General features: G+C 38.7%; 2 protein-coding genes across 2 annotated transcripts; both read left to right on the top strand.

Annotated features, from left to right (window-relative positions):
* Positions 1-2433: 2433 nt before the first annotated feature.
* Positions 2434-9760, top strand: slc25a25a (solute carrier family 25 member 25a). Its single transcript, XM_029440137.1, is given in 11 exon segments — positions 2434-2595; positions 4536-4662; positions 4787-4874; positions 4964-5075; positions 6119-6277; positions 6916-7068; positions 7167-7274; positions 7389-7508; positions 7510-7557; positions 7643-7793; positions 8288-9760. Coding segments are annotated over 11 exon segments (1413 nt in total). The 3' UTR covers positions 8473-9760.
* Positions 9761-11352: 1592 nt separating this feature from the next.
* On the top strand, positions 11353-17876 carry zdhhc12a (zDHHC palmitoyltransferase 12a). The gene is made up of 5 exons (XM_029440389.1): positions 11353-11716; positions 13002-13135; positions 13593-13673; positions 14319-14485; positions 15593-17876. The coding sequence occupies exons 1-5, from the start codon at positions 11620-11622 to the stop codon at positions 15906-15908; spliced, it is 795 nt and encodes a 264-aa protein (XP_029296249.1). The 5' UTR covers positions 11353-11619; the 3' UTR covers positions 15909-17876.
* Positions 17877-20097: the final 2221 nt, after the last annotated feature.

Here is a 20097-nt window from a genome sequence, read left to right as displayed (position 1 = left end):
ACCATAAAAGTGTTGCGGTCCAATATATAGTCTGAGTGACAACACAATTTCCCATTGAGATTATTATTATTATTATTATAGTTATCTATAGTCTACATGTCCCTGATTTAAGTGCATTGATTGGTTGGCAGGCTTCTGCATAGTTCAGTAAAGGACAACAAGTTTCCTGTTTCTTTGGACTTGTGTTTTGGACTATGTTGTTGTGATTCAAAGACAAAGTGAGCCTTTGGTGAGAAGGAACATCCTGTTACCTGTCTGCCCCAACAACAACAACAACCCCAGTAACAACCATGAAAACACCTTAATCTAACAGTGAAACTGCACCTGAGGCAGACGACAACAGATCTCTGTGTTGTACCGCTCTGATATTTCCCCTGTTGTTGATAACACTGCGCCCCCCTCACCTCTCACCTGTATTATTCCTGCAGATATGGACCGTTTGTTGGATCCTGCAGGTTAAAGTGTCTCTGTCGCAGCAGCTACTGTTTACCTTCAGCTGAGTGACGCAGGAGCTTAGACAGCAGAAGCTTCACACTGCTGTTAATGGACTGCTGAGTTAGCAAGCTTCTGAAATCTCTGTGAACATTTCTAGATTTATAAAAAAAAAGTTAAATACATATGACGCCAGTGGTGGAAAGTAACTAATTACTATAAGTACAAGTACTGCACTTAAGTACAATTTTAAGGCACTAGGACTTTTCTTAAGTATTCTCCTTTTCAGCTACTAATTGTACTCCACACCACTTCAGAAGAAAATATTCAGTGGTGGAACAAGTTTACTCAAATAAAAGAAATAGAACAAATAGAAATAAAATACAACATTCAAAATGTTACTTCAATAAGTTACGTAGTTTTTTGGATGGATTTGAGGTCAGCAGGGCTCTGTGCAACTCAGTCAAGTTTGGGAAAACAAATTTGGGAAAAAACGTTGTCATGTCTGGTTAGGAAAGGTACAAATTTTCTAAAATATCAAGATTTGTGTGTGTGTGTGTGTGTGTGTGTGTGTGTGTGTGTGTGTGTGTGTGTGTGTGTGTGTGTGTGTGTGTGTGTGTGTGTGTGTTATATGTAAACCTAGACAGGATATGCTGACAGCTTCAGGTGTTCAGCTTGTAGCTCTTGGTGTTCCTTCAGCTCCTTTTTTGGCTTTTGGCGCTCATCCATGTCCCAGTTCTTTTCTCCAGCCTTCATCCCTCATGCCTGTCTACCTAAATGATGTTTTTTATAGAGAGAACATGCTTAGATTGCACAGTCAGTGGGCCAACATAAAATTATGCAATATTGCCTGCAGCAACATACAAGGAAACCAAAGAAAGTACAAGACTAGTGAAGTGTTACCTGAATCAGATCAGGATTATTTTAGTTTCTCAAAAGCTCACTAGAAAAAGACTTATAAGGAAAAACATGACATGCAGAAGGTGCTTAAGTTAAGTAGCAGAATTAAAGAGAGGGAACAAATGCAGAGAGAGGTTTTCTAAAACTTCTATTCAAAATCAAAACTTTACAAATCTTTACCCCAGGACCACTGACCAGGTCCACTGTTATTCTAACTGTGTCTTCAATTCACAGCAAGAGACATCTAACCAACAGCGTATTTTGGAAATGTAGATATGCAGACATATTTCAAAAGGAATTGTATTCCTAATCCTAATCCTAAATTTCCCTTGGCATCAATAAAGTATCTATCTAAGACAATTTAACAACCTGTGGAAGGGCGATGTACAAAATCAGGAGGATGTTATGTTAACTCATAGGGATGTGCAAAATATATCTTATTTTTTTATAGATCATGGACTTTTATTGTCGTTTTAGTCGCTGTGTTTTAATTGTATCTGTATTATGTTTATTTATTTATCTGCTGTGCCACAAATTGCTCTTTTAGGGACATTAAAGTCTAAATTCACTTTGCCTTGTCCTGTTTCATTACTTGTGTACCTTTGAAAGGAACAAGTATATTTATTCAGTTTTTATAACATAATAAGTTTTACTGTTGTGTTCATCTCTCCTCTTTAGGTTATTTCTGGGTTTTTTTTTACCAGTAGTTGTAGGACCTGATATACCGCCAAGCAGCCCCTATGTTTGCTTCTGCAACTGTTGATGTAACAAAATACGGCATTGGTCAAGCTTGCTGGATGAAAGGAGAGACGGGATTGGTTGACCGTTTTCCGTCTGATTTCTTAACGCAAGAAGAAGGCGGGACCGAGCCGAGCCCATCAATGGGCGGCCTCAGTTATTGGTCAGTAGTAAAATGACGTTCTGTCATCCAATGACGTTGAGCTATTCCTGGAAGAGGCGTGGCCTTCATGATAATCGTCAGAAGCCGGTGTTTCCTTACCGGCATTTCAGTATTACACCGTGGAGGAGTGACTCTGACTGCGGCAGATATTATATTTATTATATTTATTGTAGTTTATTTTAAATTTCTCGAAACCAAACATGCTCGGCCTGTGCCTTTACGTCCCCGTGTCCAACTCAGACCAAGTTGAAGTGGAATATTTTGAGTCTAATGTACTGCCGTCGGAGCTGAAGTCTCTCTTTAACATACTGAGCGTGTTCCTGCCGTCCCAGGAGTTTTCAACCTACCAAAGATGGCGAAAGGTGAGGGGAAACTAACGTTTTATTGGTTCATTGGTAAATAAAAAAAAATCAGTCTGTGTTACAATTACAATCACCAACTTAGTACTTTGACCGCCACTGAATTGTTTTATTTCCGATCGCCTGAATAATTCGTGGTAGAAAAAAGCCTTACGACTAGGCCGCAAAAGCTGACCGGCTTCCAGAAAGACTACGACAAAACATTTCGAATTCAAATGTGTTGAAAAAAACTTTGCTATGATTATTTATAGAATGTTAACCTTAGTTTCTTTCAAATGTAATACATTGTTCGTTTATACAATGTAACTGCCATGCATTGTAAAGACCGAACTGAACATGCGCGGGCTACATTCTTTAAGGGAAAATCCACCCTAAAAAGGAATTTATGCTCTGCTAGGCCAGTGACTCCAGAAAGTCAGTATATACTGCCATATGCAAATGTATCTTGTTAAAGTGAAAGTTTGATTTCATATTTATTCAATTTCTGAACTTATTATTTATTTAAACAATGAAACTGAGAATGGAATTGTAAAATTACAAAAATGCACAAACATTGTTAAATATTCTGCAAAGTTGAGTCTATTTAGGGATTGCACTACGAAACTCATTACTATATATTTGTAAAATGTGGAGAGTGCATACGTTATAGAATCCTCAGGAGAGAAAAACACTGTCGGAATTACTTTAATTTCCTTATTTTGACCAAGGTCATGCCAATGTGCCCAGTCCTCCCCCCAAACCTGCACCACTACATTTGATTCATATTATGGGGGTTACATTCTCGGCTTCCATTATTTCTCTTTATTTCGATTTATCTTCTCTACCTTGCGATAATACATATTTTCTATGATCCAATGAGAATACTTGGTATTAATTTGTATTAATGTCTGGTTTTTTTTTTACTGTTTCTTATAACAGTTTCTTACGGCTGTAACATGCACATGTATCCTTACATGATTGCATAAAATAAAGTCTTTCTTGCATATGAAATTAGAAAACTGGCACTTGGATTTTGAAAGGTCCCCCTGAGCTGAACTCGTGCTGCAATCAATTGGACGCTGACTATTGCTGACTTGTCAGACGTTTTAGTTCTTGCACTCAGCTGATGTTCACATTTCTGTTCATGCCCTGATGGCAATGAAGGCATATTCAGTAAATGTATGTTTTGGTGTGGTGACTTCAGTTAACCTCTTGTGCCTCCAGTCAAGTCAACGGCCACATATGTTTTGGTCTCTGGGATTGGGATGAGTTGTAGATAATAAAGCACCAAATATATCCCATGGTAAAGGAATAGCAATTAACTAAAATGTATGCACATGTGCAGGTAGTTCAATGTGAGCTGCAGGGGAGAGCAGGATGTCCTGCAGAGTATGATTTCAGTGTGACAGTCACATGCCTGTACTGTGGGTCAGCAGCGGGGTCAGATATCAGCACTGGCCCGCTAGCTGGAGGACTGCTGGTGTCCCATCTTGTTTTTAGCTCAGGAGCTTTGCACATAGACTGGATTACGACAGTTGTCAGTCTGCACTTAAGGTCAAAGATAGACCAGGTCTTACTACCTAATTACCCGACACATGGTCCCGGGGAAACAGACGTCATTCAAGAACACCTTTCGGCTTAGTGCCAATGGGCCAGAGTGCTGTCCTCTGGGGTCATGAAACTCCACCAGGACACCGTATCACCGGGATTGGCACTCGGACAGTGCATTTCAGAACTTGCTGTACCAGTTGCATAAATGACTCTTCAAATATCTTGTGTGAGATGACTGCAAGGTGTCATCTGCTGCTGTGGTTCCTCCCTGAAACTTATGAGGAAATGATGTACTATCACACTTGGATGCAACTTTTTACCATTAATAAAATGTAATTGTTAGTCTCCTAACAACCCTCATTATTCAGTACAAGTACAATGTCTCATTGACTGTATATTCTTTTTCCTTGCAGAAAACCTTAAAGAGGGAAGAAAATAACTCTGATGAACAGCTGGACTTTGAAGAGTTTGTTCATTATCTGCAGGACTATGAGAAAGACCTGACGCTTGTGGTGAAAAGCCTCAACAGGAAGAATGCAGGTATGAGGCTGCTGCCCCGGACATTGTGGATGTGTCAGTGCTCGCTTGTCATCTTTCACTCAGTCAGTAGTTCACTTACAGTACGAGACACCCTTTCTTACAACTTGTCTTTGTTTCCTTTAAGGCCACGTTGATCCCAAGGAGTTCATGCAGTCTCTTCAGAACCTCGGTGTGCATATTTCCCCACAGCTTGCGGAGAAAGCCCTTAAAAGGTAATTTCATTCATCCATTTCCTCCACTGCAATCTTGGATTATTGGATCGAGGGACTAACTACATTTTTGTTATCCTTTTTTTCAAAAGCATGGATAAGAATGGAATGATAACTATCAACAGTAAAGACTGGAGCAACTACCCCATGGTGGAGAAGACTGAGAACGTCCCTGAGATAATCCTCTACTGGAAGCACTCCACGGTCAGTTTAAGAGTCTGCACTGAAACTGCACATTTTTGCTCAAAAGGGAACACCTGCAGAGACAGATGAGCTGTTACAGGGAAGATCTGAATAATTAGTATGAATTGATTTGGCACATTTAATGAAGAAAGAACGAGACATTTCCACTGTTGGTGTCCTGTTTTCAACAGGTTTTGGATCTGATAATGGTATTGGGTCATCTGATGATACTAATCAACTAATCAACTGGTCTAATCAAAGTGCAGAGTGTGTTGTGCCTTCCTCCTGTCTGGGGGGGGGCAATTGAAGAGCAAATTCTCAGAAAAGACTCCATCAGCACAAATTGTGCGTCAGCAATTAATCCTCATTAAGATCTGAAAGGCATTAATTCCATTCCTGGGGGATTATGGTGGAAGGATTTGTCTAGTGATTATGTAAAAGAGAGCAGCAGTCAGGAGACTGAAGTGATGATGAGGGCATGTGATCTTTGGGGTTATATTTAGAGCAGGGCAATAGATGGGCGCAATGACATTATGTTACAGCGATAAATCTAAAATGAAATTGGCAGAATTTATTTTTGATACTCGTAAGTAAAATTGAGACTCCTGTTAAAGGGATCCAAAGCTGCAGGTTTCGATGGATCCAGTTGTACCTCATGTCTACGTTCAGAGACATTATGTCTCCTATTGAGCTTCACCCTTTTGCCTGTGGAGCCTCATTAACACTGTGGCTCAGATTTCAAAGCAGTCTTGTGTGTCCCTGATAATCTGCTGAAAGCAATTTAAATCTTGACCTCGACCTGCGGTGTCTGTGGAAACAAACCTGGTGCTCAATGACAGTCACACGGGTTGAACATTACTGTAGCATAGAGATCTGGTGACTCGTGTGCTGCCAACAAGACAAATGTTTAGACAAGTTAATGTTTAAGGCTGCAGTTCAGTGCTAACCGTGCAGATGAACCCAGCTACACATGTTCCTCTTTGACCTAAAGTCATTGGGGCATTTCATGGAGGCATTTATCATGATCCACTCTATCTAATACTTCATGTCTCTTCTCTTGGCAGATATTCGATGTGGGGGAGAACCTGATGGTGCCTGATGAGTTCACCGTAGAGGAGAAGCAGACCGGGATGTGGTGGAGGCACCTGGTCGCAGGTGGAGGAGCTGGAGCTGTTTCAAGGACCTGCACTGCTCCCCTGGATCGACTCAAAGTCATGATGCAGGTAAGACGACTAAATCACACCTTAAACTTCTCTCCGGGAGTTCTTACTTAATCTGAAACTGGAACTGAAGTCGGGAAATGTGTGGTTTGAGTTTCCAGGCCTTGGGGATGTTGGGAACTATACAGTGAGGGTGATATGACCCACTGGTCAGTCATTTTAGCTGAAGGGTACACCATGCTAAAAACAACACAAATCCTAAATCCGAGAGATTTAAGCACTTTAAAATCAGATTTTGAATTTTAAAAATGTAAACGAGGTTCTCTTTGAGGCTGTGATGAAGCTGCTTTCATAAATGCAGGCTGCACAATTGAGAAGAAACTTGAAAGAAATTGCTCAAGACTGAGTTAAAGTTAATGTTTGACAGACAAGAGTAGCGGGGCCAGAGTTCAGGTGATGATTAACTATCAAAGCCAGGCCAGTCCGCTGACCAATGACTGCACGCATGCGGTCATTACACCCTCGACCGCGTAAACTTCACCGTCATAAATGGGATAAAGGTCTATCTGCAGATTCAGGATCTGTGTCAATGGCCCTGATGTGCGTCAGTTGTGGAAAGTTGACTTTGATCCCCGGGCGATAAGGAGTTCTATGCATTGGTCATTATCCCACAATCTAAATGACGACTTTTTCCTTCTCAGGTTTATGGATCCCGAACCAACAACATGTGCATCATGACTGGGATGATGCAGATGATCAGAGAGGGCGGTATGAAGTCGTTGTGGCGAGGAAACGGTGTGAACATTATAAAAATTGCCCCCGAGACCGCCCTCAAGTTCATGGCGTATGAGCAGGTATGACAAGTGACTTTTGCTGTAACTGAAATATATATCATTTATAACTCTTTGTGTTCCTGTATTAATGTATTTCCTTTCTCAATTGGCTTCCGTAGATAAAAAAATTTATCGGCAGTGAAAAGATGACTCTTGGCATCGTGGACCGATTTGTTGCAGGATCTCTGGCCGGCGTGATCGCCCAGAGCACAATCTACCCCATGGAGGTGATTACCAGCTTAATGACATCTACTCTAGAGATTAAAAGCCATCAGGAAACCTTTTATTTACGAGGTCTCAAGACTTAAGAGTTTAATGAAACAAACATTTTCTGTCCCCAGGTCTTGAAAACCCGTCTTGCTCTGAGGACGACCGGGCAGTACTCTGGTATCGCAGACTGTGCCAAACAGATCTTCAGGAGAGAAGGACTTGGAGCGTTTTACAAAGGCTACATCCCCAACTATGTTGGGCATCATCCCGTACGCAGGCATCGACCTGGCAGTGTACGAGGTGAGCGCTACTACACGGACTGTTATCCTGTAAAACCTGTATTAACGCATAGAATTGACTCTTATCTCGTACTTTCCCTCCTCAGACGCTTAAGAACAGCTACCTGGAGCAGTACGGCATCAACAGCGGCGACCCCGGTGTGGTCGTCCTGCTGGGCTGCGGCACCGTGTCCAGCACCTGCGGTCAGCTCGCCAGTTATCCTCTTGCTCTGGTGCGCACCCGCATGCAAGCACAAGGTGAGGCCTCTGCTCCTGAAATACCGCACCCTTTGTCACAGAAACTGGCTTAACCAAATGTATTGCGTAGATATTTAGGGAATTAATACTTTACATGACTTGTATGACAGTTTGGTGTGTTTTTAACCTAATAATGCTAAAGAACGTGGTACGCGTTCATTTGAAAGGCAGTAAAAAGTATCTAAAGGAAGTGGCAGCTTCTTAAAGGACCACGTCTATTCATGTCTCTTTGGTAATGGAGGAACTTTCATACCAGAGGTGGATGACATGATCACACTTTATTGACCAATAAACGGTCAGATATTGATAGTGATTTATTTATTTTAAAGAGATAAAATTGCAATAGCTAACATTTTGGATTTTTATGAGTGCCAATTATATATCAATTTAATCGCTTGTTTGCGCTATAAATCCTCGATCCCAATGTGACTCAATCACATGATCATATTTCTCACATCTAAATGTAACCTGTTTCGTTTTTTTAATCTTCACAGCTGCGATGGAGGGCAGCCAGCCGGTGACAATGTCCGGTCTCCTCAGGCAGATCTTGCAGACCGAGGGCCCGACGGGGCTTTACAGAGGCCTGGGCCCCAACTTCCTCAAAGTCATCCCCGCCGTCAGCATTAGCTACGTGGTGTACGAGCACTTGAAGACACAGCTGGGGGTGAAATCGCGCTGAAACTGACCCTCATGTCAAGTCGCTTCTAAGCTTAACAAGTGACCTAAACCCCATCTCTCCCAGGGCTTATGCTAGGGAATCCCAGGGGCCTTTTGGCCCTTCTGGGGGTTCTTGGCGAGATCTCATTCTGTGAATGTCAGCTGACGGTGAAAAAAGACGAAACGACACTAAGTTGGAAAAGTCGAGGTGGAGGATATGGACTCGGAGCTCACATTGTCGGGATTGTGACTGCTGCTATTTATGTTTTGTTTTGTTTTGTTTTGTTTTTTTAAACAAGTTGAAACGAGGACTATGAGGGATGTGGGTGGTTTTGTAAATCTAGGGACCAAATGTTTTTGCTCCTTCTGCCATTTTGAGATTTGGTGCCTGAGCAAACGTCCTGTTTTTTTGTTAGTTTATTCATTTTGGTGTCACCTTGCAAGCTTTGTGCGGTCAGGTTAAGATGCATTACCAGCTCTCGTGTTACGCAACTACTGAAAAGAATCTCCCATTCAGGGTACTTTTTACATGGCAGATATAGATAAGATAAGCTTGTTGAAGTATTATTATTTAACAGTTCTGCCTACACAGTAGGAAGAAATGATTGTGTTCTTAAATGAGAGGATTTTGCACACGTGAGTTTGATCTCTGCCCCTGTCCCAGATTAATGAATGGCTGGCGGGATTTCCTGAATGACAGAATGTGGAGTATTTATTTTCAGCCGTCGTGTATTTATTGTTTTATTGTCTAGTAGAGAGCCGACAATGCTGCATGATTCTTGTCTGAAGAGCCAAATGCGCAATTAGATAACTGTTAAAATGCAGTGATTGTTATCGGGGTGGGAAACTAACAGCCTTAACATGTGGCGATGAAACACTAAATGTAGTTGTCTGGTGAAAGGTTGAAAACGCGGTTGTATTCTTGAGTCACTGTATATGATGTTTGAGCGACTGTAAAATAACTTCAAATTATGTCCGTTTGTAAATTGGTTTTTGCCTGTTTTTTAAAGGCATAAATGTCTTTAATGTTCACCTCAGGTTTACGGGCAGATTATTGTTTAAATTACAGAAAAACACACAAAGCAGTTTTTTGTTTTGTTTGTACAACATTTATACTCAGAAAAACAAACAAAGGGCTTTGAAAAAGATAAGAGGAATAATGCACTTTAATCAATGCTCGATGGGCCTCCCAATGAATGTCCTATCAATCCAGGTATCAAGATTGAATTATTTTGTAAAGAATGAATTGTAGTCTGTTTTTTTTAATGGACCATTTTGATGCAAATAAATGCAAATTCTTATAATACGGAGTCTCTGATGTCTTCCTCTTTGTACAAAATGAAGTAGATAGAGTTGTGTTGGGGTATTACAGATATAGTGGTATCTGTGTTTGTCTGCTGATGAGTAACAAGAAGTTGAAGTACAGACCTGCCAAACCTAGCTTTCAGGTCATTTAGAAATGTGTCCACCAGAGAAGTTAATGGTACAATAAAATAAAAAATAAATGACTACAGGCAGCTGTACCATCACATTTTCCAAGCTGCCAAATGTCACTATCGGCCTTGAAATTCAAGTATCAGTAGTACAAGTATTTCTAATTACATTTTTTGACTTTTTATATTTATTGTTTGAGGATATTTGGGAACTGTTGTTGGGAACTATACAGTGAGGGTGATATGACTCTTTGGTCAGTCATTTTAGCTGAAGGGTACATCATGCTAAAAACAACACAAATGTATTCTTTAAATACACATCCATTGAGAGAATCTATCTGCATCGATGGATACCAGCAGAGGTAAGAGAAATTATCATTTTAAATGTTATCATTTTGATGAACTGATCCTTTATCAGCACCCTGACGTTCACATGCATGCAATAAAGAGGATTTAGGACTTCTATGATACATTTACAATACTTCTACTATACCTCAAGTTGTTTCGCAATAATATTACAGGATCACATGGAATAAGAGTTACATAAATACTAATTCAGTTAAATTAACTACAAATAATTCCTACTTTTGTGGTAAGATGTTTTACTTAAAAGTCAAACAATTTCCTGTGGAGTAATACCTCTTATGATTTATTAAATTGTGTAGTTGTGTGTTACTAACACAACATGCATTTTAGTAAAGATATTTCACCTAATATTTCAATACAATTACCTTATTGTTTTGTGAGATTATATGGAGAATTAATGCCAAACAGAAAACAGCAGATCCTACATCTCAAAGGAAAATATTGTGCTTTATACTACACTATATTTAATTGATAACTTTAGTTACTCTAACAATAATACCAAATATAATCAATAAATAAATGATGTATTATTATAGATTAAGATACAACTTCATTGATCTGATGGTGAAAATTCACAAGCTGTCTGTGAAGTAATTAAAATGAGCTCCACCTTAAATTAAACACATTAAAGTGATGAACACAATAATGCATCAATAATATAATCCAATATTATAATATATTTTATTCTTAAATGTGCAATTCTAATGAATGCTTTTAGTTTTTGTACTTTAAACATATTTTGATGCTAATGCTTTGAGTAATTTTACACTGTGGTACATATACTTCTGTTTAACTAAAATATCGGATTACTTCTTCCACCACTGGTTTCTGTAGTAATTTTCAAATAAATACATTTTATTTATGTGTTTTTCAATTTTTATGCATATTTATGTATTTTCTAATTAATCTGCACATTTATTTGATAATTGATGCTTTCATTTCTACATTTCTTTCCTTATTGTGTATTTATTTATTTATTATAAAAACAGCTTTATTCCTCCACCACTGGTTGTTATATCACATTAAGGATTAATTGTTGTTATAGCCATTGATTATAACTCGTTTGATTTTATTTTTCGCACAGGGTTCAGTATTTCATGTATTTTGTCCTACGCAGCTTTCCGTACCAAAACAAAGAAGAGTCGATACCAGGATGGATAATATACAACCAGAGAGAAAATATATAAAGTGCGCATTTATTAGTGTAACTAGCTACATGATAACTTTATAGACTGCGTATTTATTTTTTTCTAACATAGTTAAAATGTGTTTTATTTTATATGTATTTGTTTTATTTTCGTAAAATAGCTATGCTGTTGCTAACGATGCTAGCTAGTTAGCAGCAGCGGTGCTAATGGAAGATATTTAAAATGGTGCAGAACATGTTCCGAACCGGGTTTCTGGTTCGGGCCACACACACCCTGCTCACCTGGGTCATAACCCTCATACTGTTCCTGCACAACACCGGTAAGTTCATTCAGACTGATGCAATTTATCTGACACTACTGGCAACGTTACAGACCACCAGGGGCACTCGGCTTTATTAGGGTTATAGTAACAGTATTAATAGTAAAATAGTAGAGTAGTTAGAGAATGACTTGTTCCAGGACACCTGCATTGATAATGTTACTTAAGTAAAAGTATGTACGTATAATCAGGAAAATAAACTTAAAGTATTAAATGTAAAAATACTCGTGCAAAAAACAACATTATTTTACAAATGATTTCCAACAAATAATTAAAAGAAAATACAGAACATCGTTACATTTTACTTTAACTACTAGCAGTTGTTTATGTCAATCTTTTCAGCTGTTCTTGTATAAACAGTTGGGTATAGGCTGGGCAATATATTCATTTTGTATTAATGTCCTGATATGAGACTAGATATCATCATAAATGTTCCCATATATTCAATATGGCATAAGTGTTTTTCAAAGGCTGCTTAACAGTGAAGTGATGTACTTCTCTGAACTTACGGTTCTATTATTTGCCTTTACCCACTTAGTCATTATTTCATTATATTACTGAGAATTATTTATCAAACTTCTCATAGTGTAAATAGTTTGTGAAAGCACCAGTAGTCAACCCTTCAGTATTGGCACAATATTGGAGTTCGAGGTATTTGGTCATAAATGTTGTGATATTAGATTTGTTTTCCATATCTCCCAGCCCCAGTTAGTTCATTTAAAGCAAAGCATCATATTTAGAAGCTCGTTTTTGTGTGCAAAAAAATCTTAATGTGTAAAGTGACTAAAGCTGTCAGATAACTGTGGTGAAGTAAAGTAGCGTGTAATATTCATGTCTAAAATGTATAAGAATAGAATTAGTAAATGGCATGAAAAGAAAAGACTCAAGTGAACCCTACATATTCCATAATGCAATAACGTCTTTCATTAGATGCCATCTGGGTTATTTTTCAGACAATTTCTTTCAGAACCACAGAAAACATTATACAACATTATAACTATTTTCACAACCGAGTAAAATCAGTAGTAGGCCCTTTTTAATATCATTTTTATATAAGAGAGCATATCGTCCTGGTGTTTGGTTATTGCAATATTGTGATTATACAGCTTTAATGTTGTATTTTCCTGGTCTGAAAGTCTATTTCACAATATTCTGAATTTATCTGACTGTTCTAGGCCATAGCATCCAACTGTATGTTAGACATGGAACCACCAATAGTCCAAAAATATCATTGCCTCAGTATATTTTAGTTAGGCTAGTTTATCGCTATTGTGTGTGTTTGCAGATTTGCGGAAGTGTGAGGAGCGAGGAGAGCTGCTGCTGCCGGTTCTGTTCTTCCTTCTGGTCATGCTGTCGGTCCTCCTATACTTTGCTGTTTCTTTAATGGACCCTGGTTTCATTCTCACTGACTCTGTCAAGGTGAGATGAACTAAAACCCACATCTCAAACCCCAAGCAGTCACATTGTGTCATGGAAAATGTCTGTGTATTTCTGTTTATTGCACTACAATGGTTCCTGTTCAACAGCTGAATCTCAGGCCTTAAATGCTGGATCTTGTAAAATCACTCATGACGATGCAATAATGATAATGCACTTTGACAAAAATACCAGACAAGATCTTTACCACAATGCAATGTCTTGTCACCCTATTACATGTTTTAAAGTATGTGGAAATTGAGTACTTAGCTGTCTACAGGGAAGGATTAATCTAGAAACCTATATTTTACTATAGAGAACGGTCTGCAGTGAGAATAGGTATATATGAGTAAACAGACTAAATCAGTAACATGGATGTACGGTCCTTTAATCAAGGTCACAGTGTGCGTAATTGTGTTTGTGTACGTGTGTAACCCACATCAGTCTGTGTTGCGTTCAGGGTTCAAATGAGGAAATGGAGTCGATGATTCCTCAGTCTTTGACCCCTCGGCTGCGGCGCTGTGGATACTGCCTGCTGCAGGTAACCAGCTGCTGCCTGCTGCCAACTCTCACTTACACACTAAGCATCTGAAGTTTACCATGAGTTTGTCTTTAAAATGTCTGCAAAGTCACATATCTTTTTATTCTTTGTTTATTTTATCTCTCATTTCCAACCTGTCCAACTCAAAACCCAGATTTTCTATTTCTCCTTGCTGTGTTTAAAACACTTATTACACACACATATTATATTCTCTTGATGTGTTTGTATTAACATTGGGTTTTTATTCAATTCTTTTTGTAGTAATAATGAAACTTTTGCAAAATTACAATCAGACAACATGCTGACTGATGAAATATCTGGTCACCCGGTTGCGTGATGATTATGTGGAACCCCTAAATATAAGTTATTATTTTGTAATATTAAGTCATATTTTGAGATATTAAGTCATTATTTCAAGAAAGTTTCTGATTATACTGATTTACAGGAACTCTTTTCTTTTCAGCACAAGGCTAAGTTTTCAATTAATGTTTTCCTTTTACTTGATGGTTTGATCAGGAGAATGGTTTAACTTTCCCCAGTTAAAACAACATCTCTCTCTCTCTCTCTCTCTCTCTCTCTCTCTCTCTCTCTCTCTCTCTCTCTCTCTCTCTCTCTCTCTCTCTCTCCCCCCTCTTTTTCAAGCAGCAGCCAATGAGAGCGAAGCACTGTCAGACGTGTAAACGCTGCGTTCGTCGCTTCGACCACCACTGCCCCTGGATCGAGAACTGTGTTGGAGAGAGGAACCACCGCTGGTTCATCGTCTACTTGTTGGTGCAGCTGCTCGCTCTGCTGTGGGCGCTTCACATCGCTCTGTACGTCTGCTGAACCTCACACTCCTCACGTCTCTAGTCTTTAAGATAAATGTCCTTATCTGGTGGAATACGTGCAGCTTCAGTTTGCCTTCTAATTATGACTCATTGGAAACATATCGCACAGTGTACTCTGTTCTACAGGTTTATCTTTACAACATAAGGTCGAATTAGATAACGCTTGAGAGTTCGAGAATGTCAGTATAGATACACACATCTCTTGGAAGCAGAGATCAATACAACTAAAACTCAATGAGTAGAAGTAAATGAATGACAAAGAAGGAACTCTTCATTAGCCACTACCGTGAAACTGATGTCCAAATTAACCTAAAGAAACTCCAGGTAAAATACAGACAAGTGAAGTCAATATATCTAGAAAAAGGAAACACAGGATGGTGTTGCACAATTTCCCCAAAAGATCTGCAATACAGATCTACAATTTAAAGGGTCACAACAGGAAAGGCTGGATCTGTTTTGTGTTTCAGTCTAAACGGCAGAAATGGCAACAGCTTTATGTGAGAAAACCTCAAAGACCTGGAGAAGAGTTGAGGATTGAAAGATCCCAGATGTAATAACGGGTCGGAAGCATGAGCAAATATTCTAGAAGGCAGTAAAGATGAGTCGGCACACTGGTGGTGCAGCTGAGTCAAGGGAGACAGACTAACGTGAACATATAAGGAGTTACAGTCATGGCCCAGTGATTGGGACTCCCACAGGGTGTCACAACATGATTAACAGAAGAGGAAAGCATAAAAACATTTCTGCTGAACAAAGTTATTCTAATTGTTCAGACTTTCATCTAATCCTGTCAGAGGGGACTGACTCAAAAAGTTTGTGCCCAGGGTGGGAGGAGTCGGCCACAATCTTTCCTGCTTTCTTCAGTCTAATAATTCTTGGCCATAAATCCAGTGTGTCCTCTTGGCTTTGCTCACTAATGTTTAACCCAACCCCATGGTCAAGATTGAAACAATCTCTGGCAATATGCTGCCAACAGATACATTTCAAGAATAACTAGGAGAGCACCCGGAGAGTCCTGACCTCCGCCAAGGTTAAATGCTCCATCTGGCAATGTATGTATCCTTCCATCTTATCTCTCATCTTATCTTCCAGGTCTGGCATCTCATCCAGCGTCACATGGGAGCTGTGGTTCAGAGTGAACGGGTTCCTGCTGGCGGCGCTGGCCGTCGTCTGTGTGTTCTCCATGGTGGTGGTGCTGCTGCTGGGCTGCCACCTCTACCTGGTCTCCGTCAACTGCACCACCTGGGAGTTCATGTCGCGCCACAGGATCTCTTACCTGAAGAACTGCGGAGACGAGGAGAACCCGTTTGATCGCGGAATCATCTGCAACCTGTGGGATTTCTTCTGCATCTGCAGGACGGTGGTGTGGGAGAAAACGTACGACAGAAACACCCCGAATTCTGTCTGACCTCTAACCAGACGGCACATCACCGTCAGACACAAGTCAGACACTACTTTCAGGGAAAGAAAATCTTTTTTTAACCTTAATAGAATTATTTTATTTTCTTTTTTGAGGAGAACTTGACTACTAATGTGGACCATAAGATGTTTCCTAACTACCTGCAAAGGTTGACAAACAGTGCTTAGCAGGCATTACGCAAACTACCTGCATTCAAGATGGTTATTCATTTCTAATTTACTTAAATGTTCACCTGATTTTTGATACAGATAACAACATTGCTTTGCTGCCATGAGTACAAACACATTTTTCTACTAATGGAGATGGCCTTGGCGGAGGTCTGCGCTCTCCGACTGCACTTCTAGTTTATTGATATTTTGGTTTCAATAGACCTTACCTACAAATATGAAAAATATTATTATTAACTCATCATTTTAGCCTTTCACTCGGACCAAATAAAAAGTGTGCATCTTCATTAATCCTAGCGCAATTATAAATGAAATCTGATTTGAAGAATATTTAAACAAGGCTAAAAATCTGACATTCTGCGCTTATTTTTGGTTTTAGTTTGTTACTTGATTCTACGGACAACAAAAGGAATAAGGTTTCACAACTACTATTTATTTGGTGGAAGGTAAATTTACTCAAGTACTGTACTTAAGTACAAATTCGAGGTACTTGTTCTTTACTTGAGTATTTCCATTTTATGCTACTTTATCCTTCTACTCCACTACAGTTTGGAGGCAAACACTGTACTTGTCACTCCACTACACAGACAGATTTAATTACTTTGCAGATTCCAATTATTCATACAAAAATATGTTTGACGAATACATTTAGCATAATAAATACTTAAGAACCTTTGGTACTTTATGTATATTTTAAAACTTATGCTTTTACTTAAGTATGGTTTTGAAAGCAGGAGTTTTACTAGACCATCCATCCAAGTCCACAATGACAGAAATGCATTTTTAAAAAATATGTACTTTCAGGCTTTTTTGTTGAAAGACAGAAGAAAACACTCCGTCGTTTTCTCTCAGGTCTGGTCACCACTTCTCTTCTGTAAGTCTTTCTGTTGTTGCCTTGTGAGAGTGGTGACCGCCACATTACAACACTTTCTGCCTTCATGTCTGGTGCGACTCATGTCTTGTGCCTTTATTTAAGTGTTCAAAATGAACTTAACTATGAGATCATCTTCACATAGAGAACCAAATATTTTACAAACCTTTTTTCTGACTGTATTTGTTCTGTTTGTATTTATTGACAACAAGAGTACATTAAAACACTGATGATATGCATGTTGTTATAGAGTACATCTGTACAGACTGACATTCCTTGTCAGGACGCTTCACATACATATACATACATACATACATACATACATACATACATACATACATAAATACAGTACTGACACATTAGTAACATGTAATATTCAGCAGCATGAACTTAAAGTGCTACAGCAGCTAAATCAACGCCGGCTGGTTGTCCTGTTACATTTGATTTGTTTAGCTGACGGTCTGCTCCAGGGTTCAGCAGGACTTACTGGCCCCTTTTTAACCTTTCACTTTAGGACAGTCTTCCTATCTGTTTAAAGAGCAACTTAACACCCTGTTACAGCTCTGACAGACCTGACAGCTCCCTCTATGTATAGCAGTAAATAAATTACAAAAGAACTGAGTGAGCACTAATATTCCTGCTAGATCACTCAGGGACACATTTGTGACGGAACACAACAGATCCTTGAGCTACCAGATGGTTTGAGCCTGAAAGATGAATTATTTAAACATTTAAGTGACTTAAGGGGCTTCTCTTATTTGTTATTATCGTTATAAGTTGCTCATTCTTACTTTTGGCAATCTCATACAGCAACGGGATACCGGACTCAAAGTTGGTGCTCACTCAGTTGAATGAAAATTGCTCGCCTGATGTATAGACTCATTTAGGACTTGAGGCTTTATTCCTGTTGGACGCCTCCATCCACTTTCAAAACCAAATCTCATTGCAGGGGCATTTGAGATTGAGCGATATTTGGTGAAACTAAAGTTGTTTACATTAAATTACTTAAATTGTGTTTCATATGTTTGCATGTCAGAGATTTTAGTAGAGTAGCCATGAACCCAACATGTGGATGTGGCCATGTGAAGTTTGAAAGTGCTCAGAATCTGCCAAAACATTTGGGAATACAATTTAGAAAACAGACACAGAAATGAAAACAGATTTTGCTCTCGTATGTTGACTTGCAGACTGAATAATGCTCAGATTTGTTTTGTGCTCACTCAGTTTTTTTCTTCTTAATTTTTCCTCCATACGTCTTAGTTTTAATCAATGTAGTTGTTCACACTGGAGGCCCAATGCTTGAGTTTCACTACTATCTGTCGCACAATCTCCATCTCTTTTCAAATAACTACAAACAAGTAACTAGGACTGGATGACTCCCCGAGACAGTACGTACAGTAATACCTGCATTTCCAGCGTCTTTGGAATTATGTTTATAACCGCTATATATAATAACCGTTGAGTTGATTGTTTCTTTACTGAATATCTTGAATGTGACACTGCCTTGTACTTTGGGGGCGTGGAGTACAAGACAACATGACATGTTCGTTTTTGTTGGTCTAAATTACAGATTTACTTAATATTTCTCTGAAAAAAAGCAAAGAACTGCTGTGAACAATAAAGACTGGGACTAGATCAATTAATAGTATGATAAAATGACATATAACATAACTGGAATTAGTGTTAAGTTACTATTTAAAGACTTCTATCTAATTCTGATAATAGTGTCCACTACTTCATCCAGCTCTCCGCTTGGTGCTGATGTTTTAAAACTCAGCTATGAGTTTGAAAATATCAAAAACTGAGCTAAAAGGAAATATCGGGATTTTCTAAGTGCACAACAAAATCAGAACATGCATCTAAAACCTTCATCCGCTCCTCTTCTTCCTCTTCTTGTATTGCACTGACATCATTAGAGCTTCAGTATCACAGAATATGATTTGCTAAATTCAAAATACAGATATTTTTCTTACTATTATGGCTATATTAGATTCTCTATGGCTTCTCTTTTATATATATATATATATATATATATATATATATATATATATATATATGTATATATATATGTATATCTCGCTAGCATTTACAGGATTTCTAGTGCACAAGTTCACCACAGTGCCATGCACTTCTACTGTTGTAGAACAGAAAAACAGTTGGTCAGGTGAAGACTGATAAGTTAATGCTTCTTTGCTTTAAGAGGGAATGACTTGACAAATACGTGAAACATTTCCGTGTTTTAAAAAAGAGCTTGTAACCAGAAATTGGGTTAGCTTGTTTCATTTGTTTGGTCAAGGCAGTGGGCGAAGCCTGTCACAGTGATGCATAGAAACGGCAGCACGTACTGTACCTCTGAAGGATAAATATTGTATAATAAGCAAAAGGCCACAAAGCAAGCGGAATCTGTCTCCAACACACAGGATGCTTGAAGAGGCTACGGCTGGTTATTAGTGGCAGGAATTACATTTCATTTATTTAATGAATAAAAATGGCAATAATGTTTCAACCTTTTTAAATATAACTGTATAGTGACTTTGTGTAGGATAATGCTTAGCCTATGACCAACAACATGGTTGAACATAAGACTGAGTTTGAGTTTAGCTGATTAGCTAACCGGGAATGTCTGATTAGCTTTCAATCGCTGTCTTCTTGATGAGAAAGGTTTTTATGTCTTTATGTGATGTTTTCTCAAAGGTTTGTGCAACATAGTCTTAAAGAACAACATTTTATATTAGTTACATTTATCATAGCTGGAATAATGAACTACTAAGCATGAAACTACTAGCAGTTAGCATTAGTCAAGTCAATGGTATCTAACATGACTATTGCTAACAGCTATGGTTTCAGTAGGAGCAGTTAGCATTAGTCAAGTCAATTTTGTTTGACGTGACTATTACTAACAGCTACTGGTTTCAGGCAGGCTGGCAGTCAACTTGTAAAAACAAATGTGTGTAACAGTTAGCAATAGTGACCTTGCGAAAGGAAGCGGCTTAGCAGGGTAGCTACCTAGCTAATTCAGCTAGCTCTTACAGTTGGTTAACTAAGCTCAAATTGTTTTGGAGTGGGCTAGTGACTATTATAAACTGACCGATCCTGGATCTTTGAGACTGATATCAAAGTTTTATGATTTAAAATAATC

The sequence above is a fragment of the Cottoperca gobio genome, chromosome 9 (assembly GCF_900634415.1).
Source record: "Cottoperca gobio chromosome 9, fCotGob3.1, whole genome shotgun sequence".
Taxonomy (NCBI): Eukaryota; Metazoa; Chordata; class Actinopteri; order Perciformes; family Bovichtidae; genus Cottoperca; species Cottoperca gobio.
The sequence above is the reverse complement of the archived record's forward strand: the minus strand, read 5'-3'. Positions and strand labels throughout refer to the sequence as shown.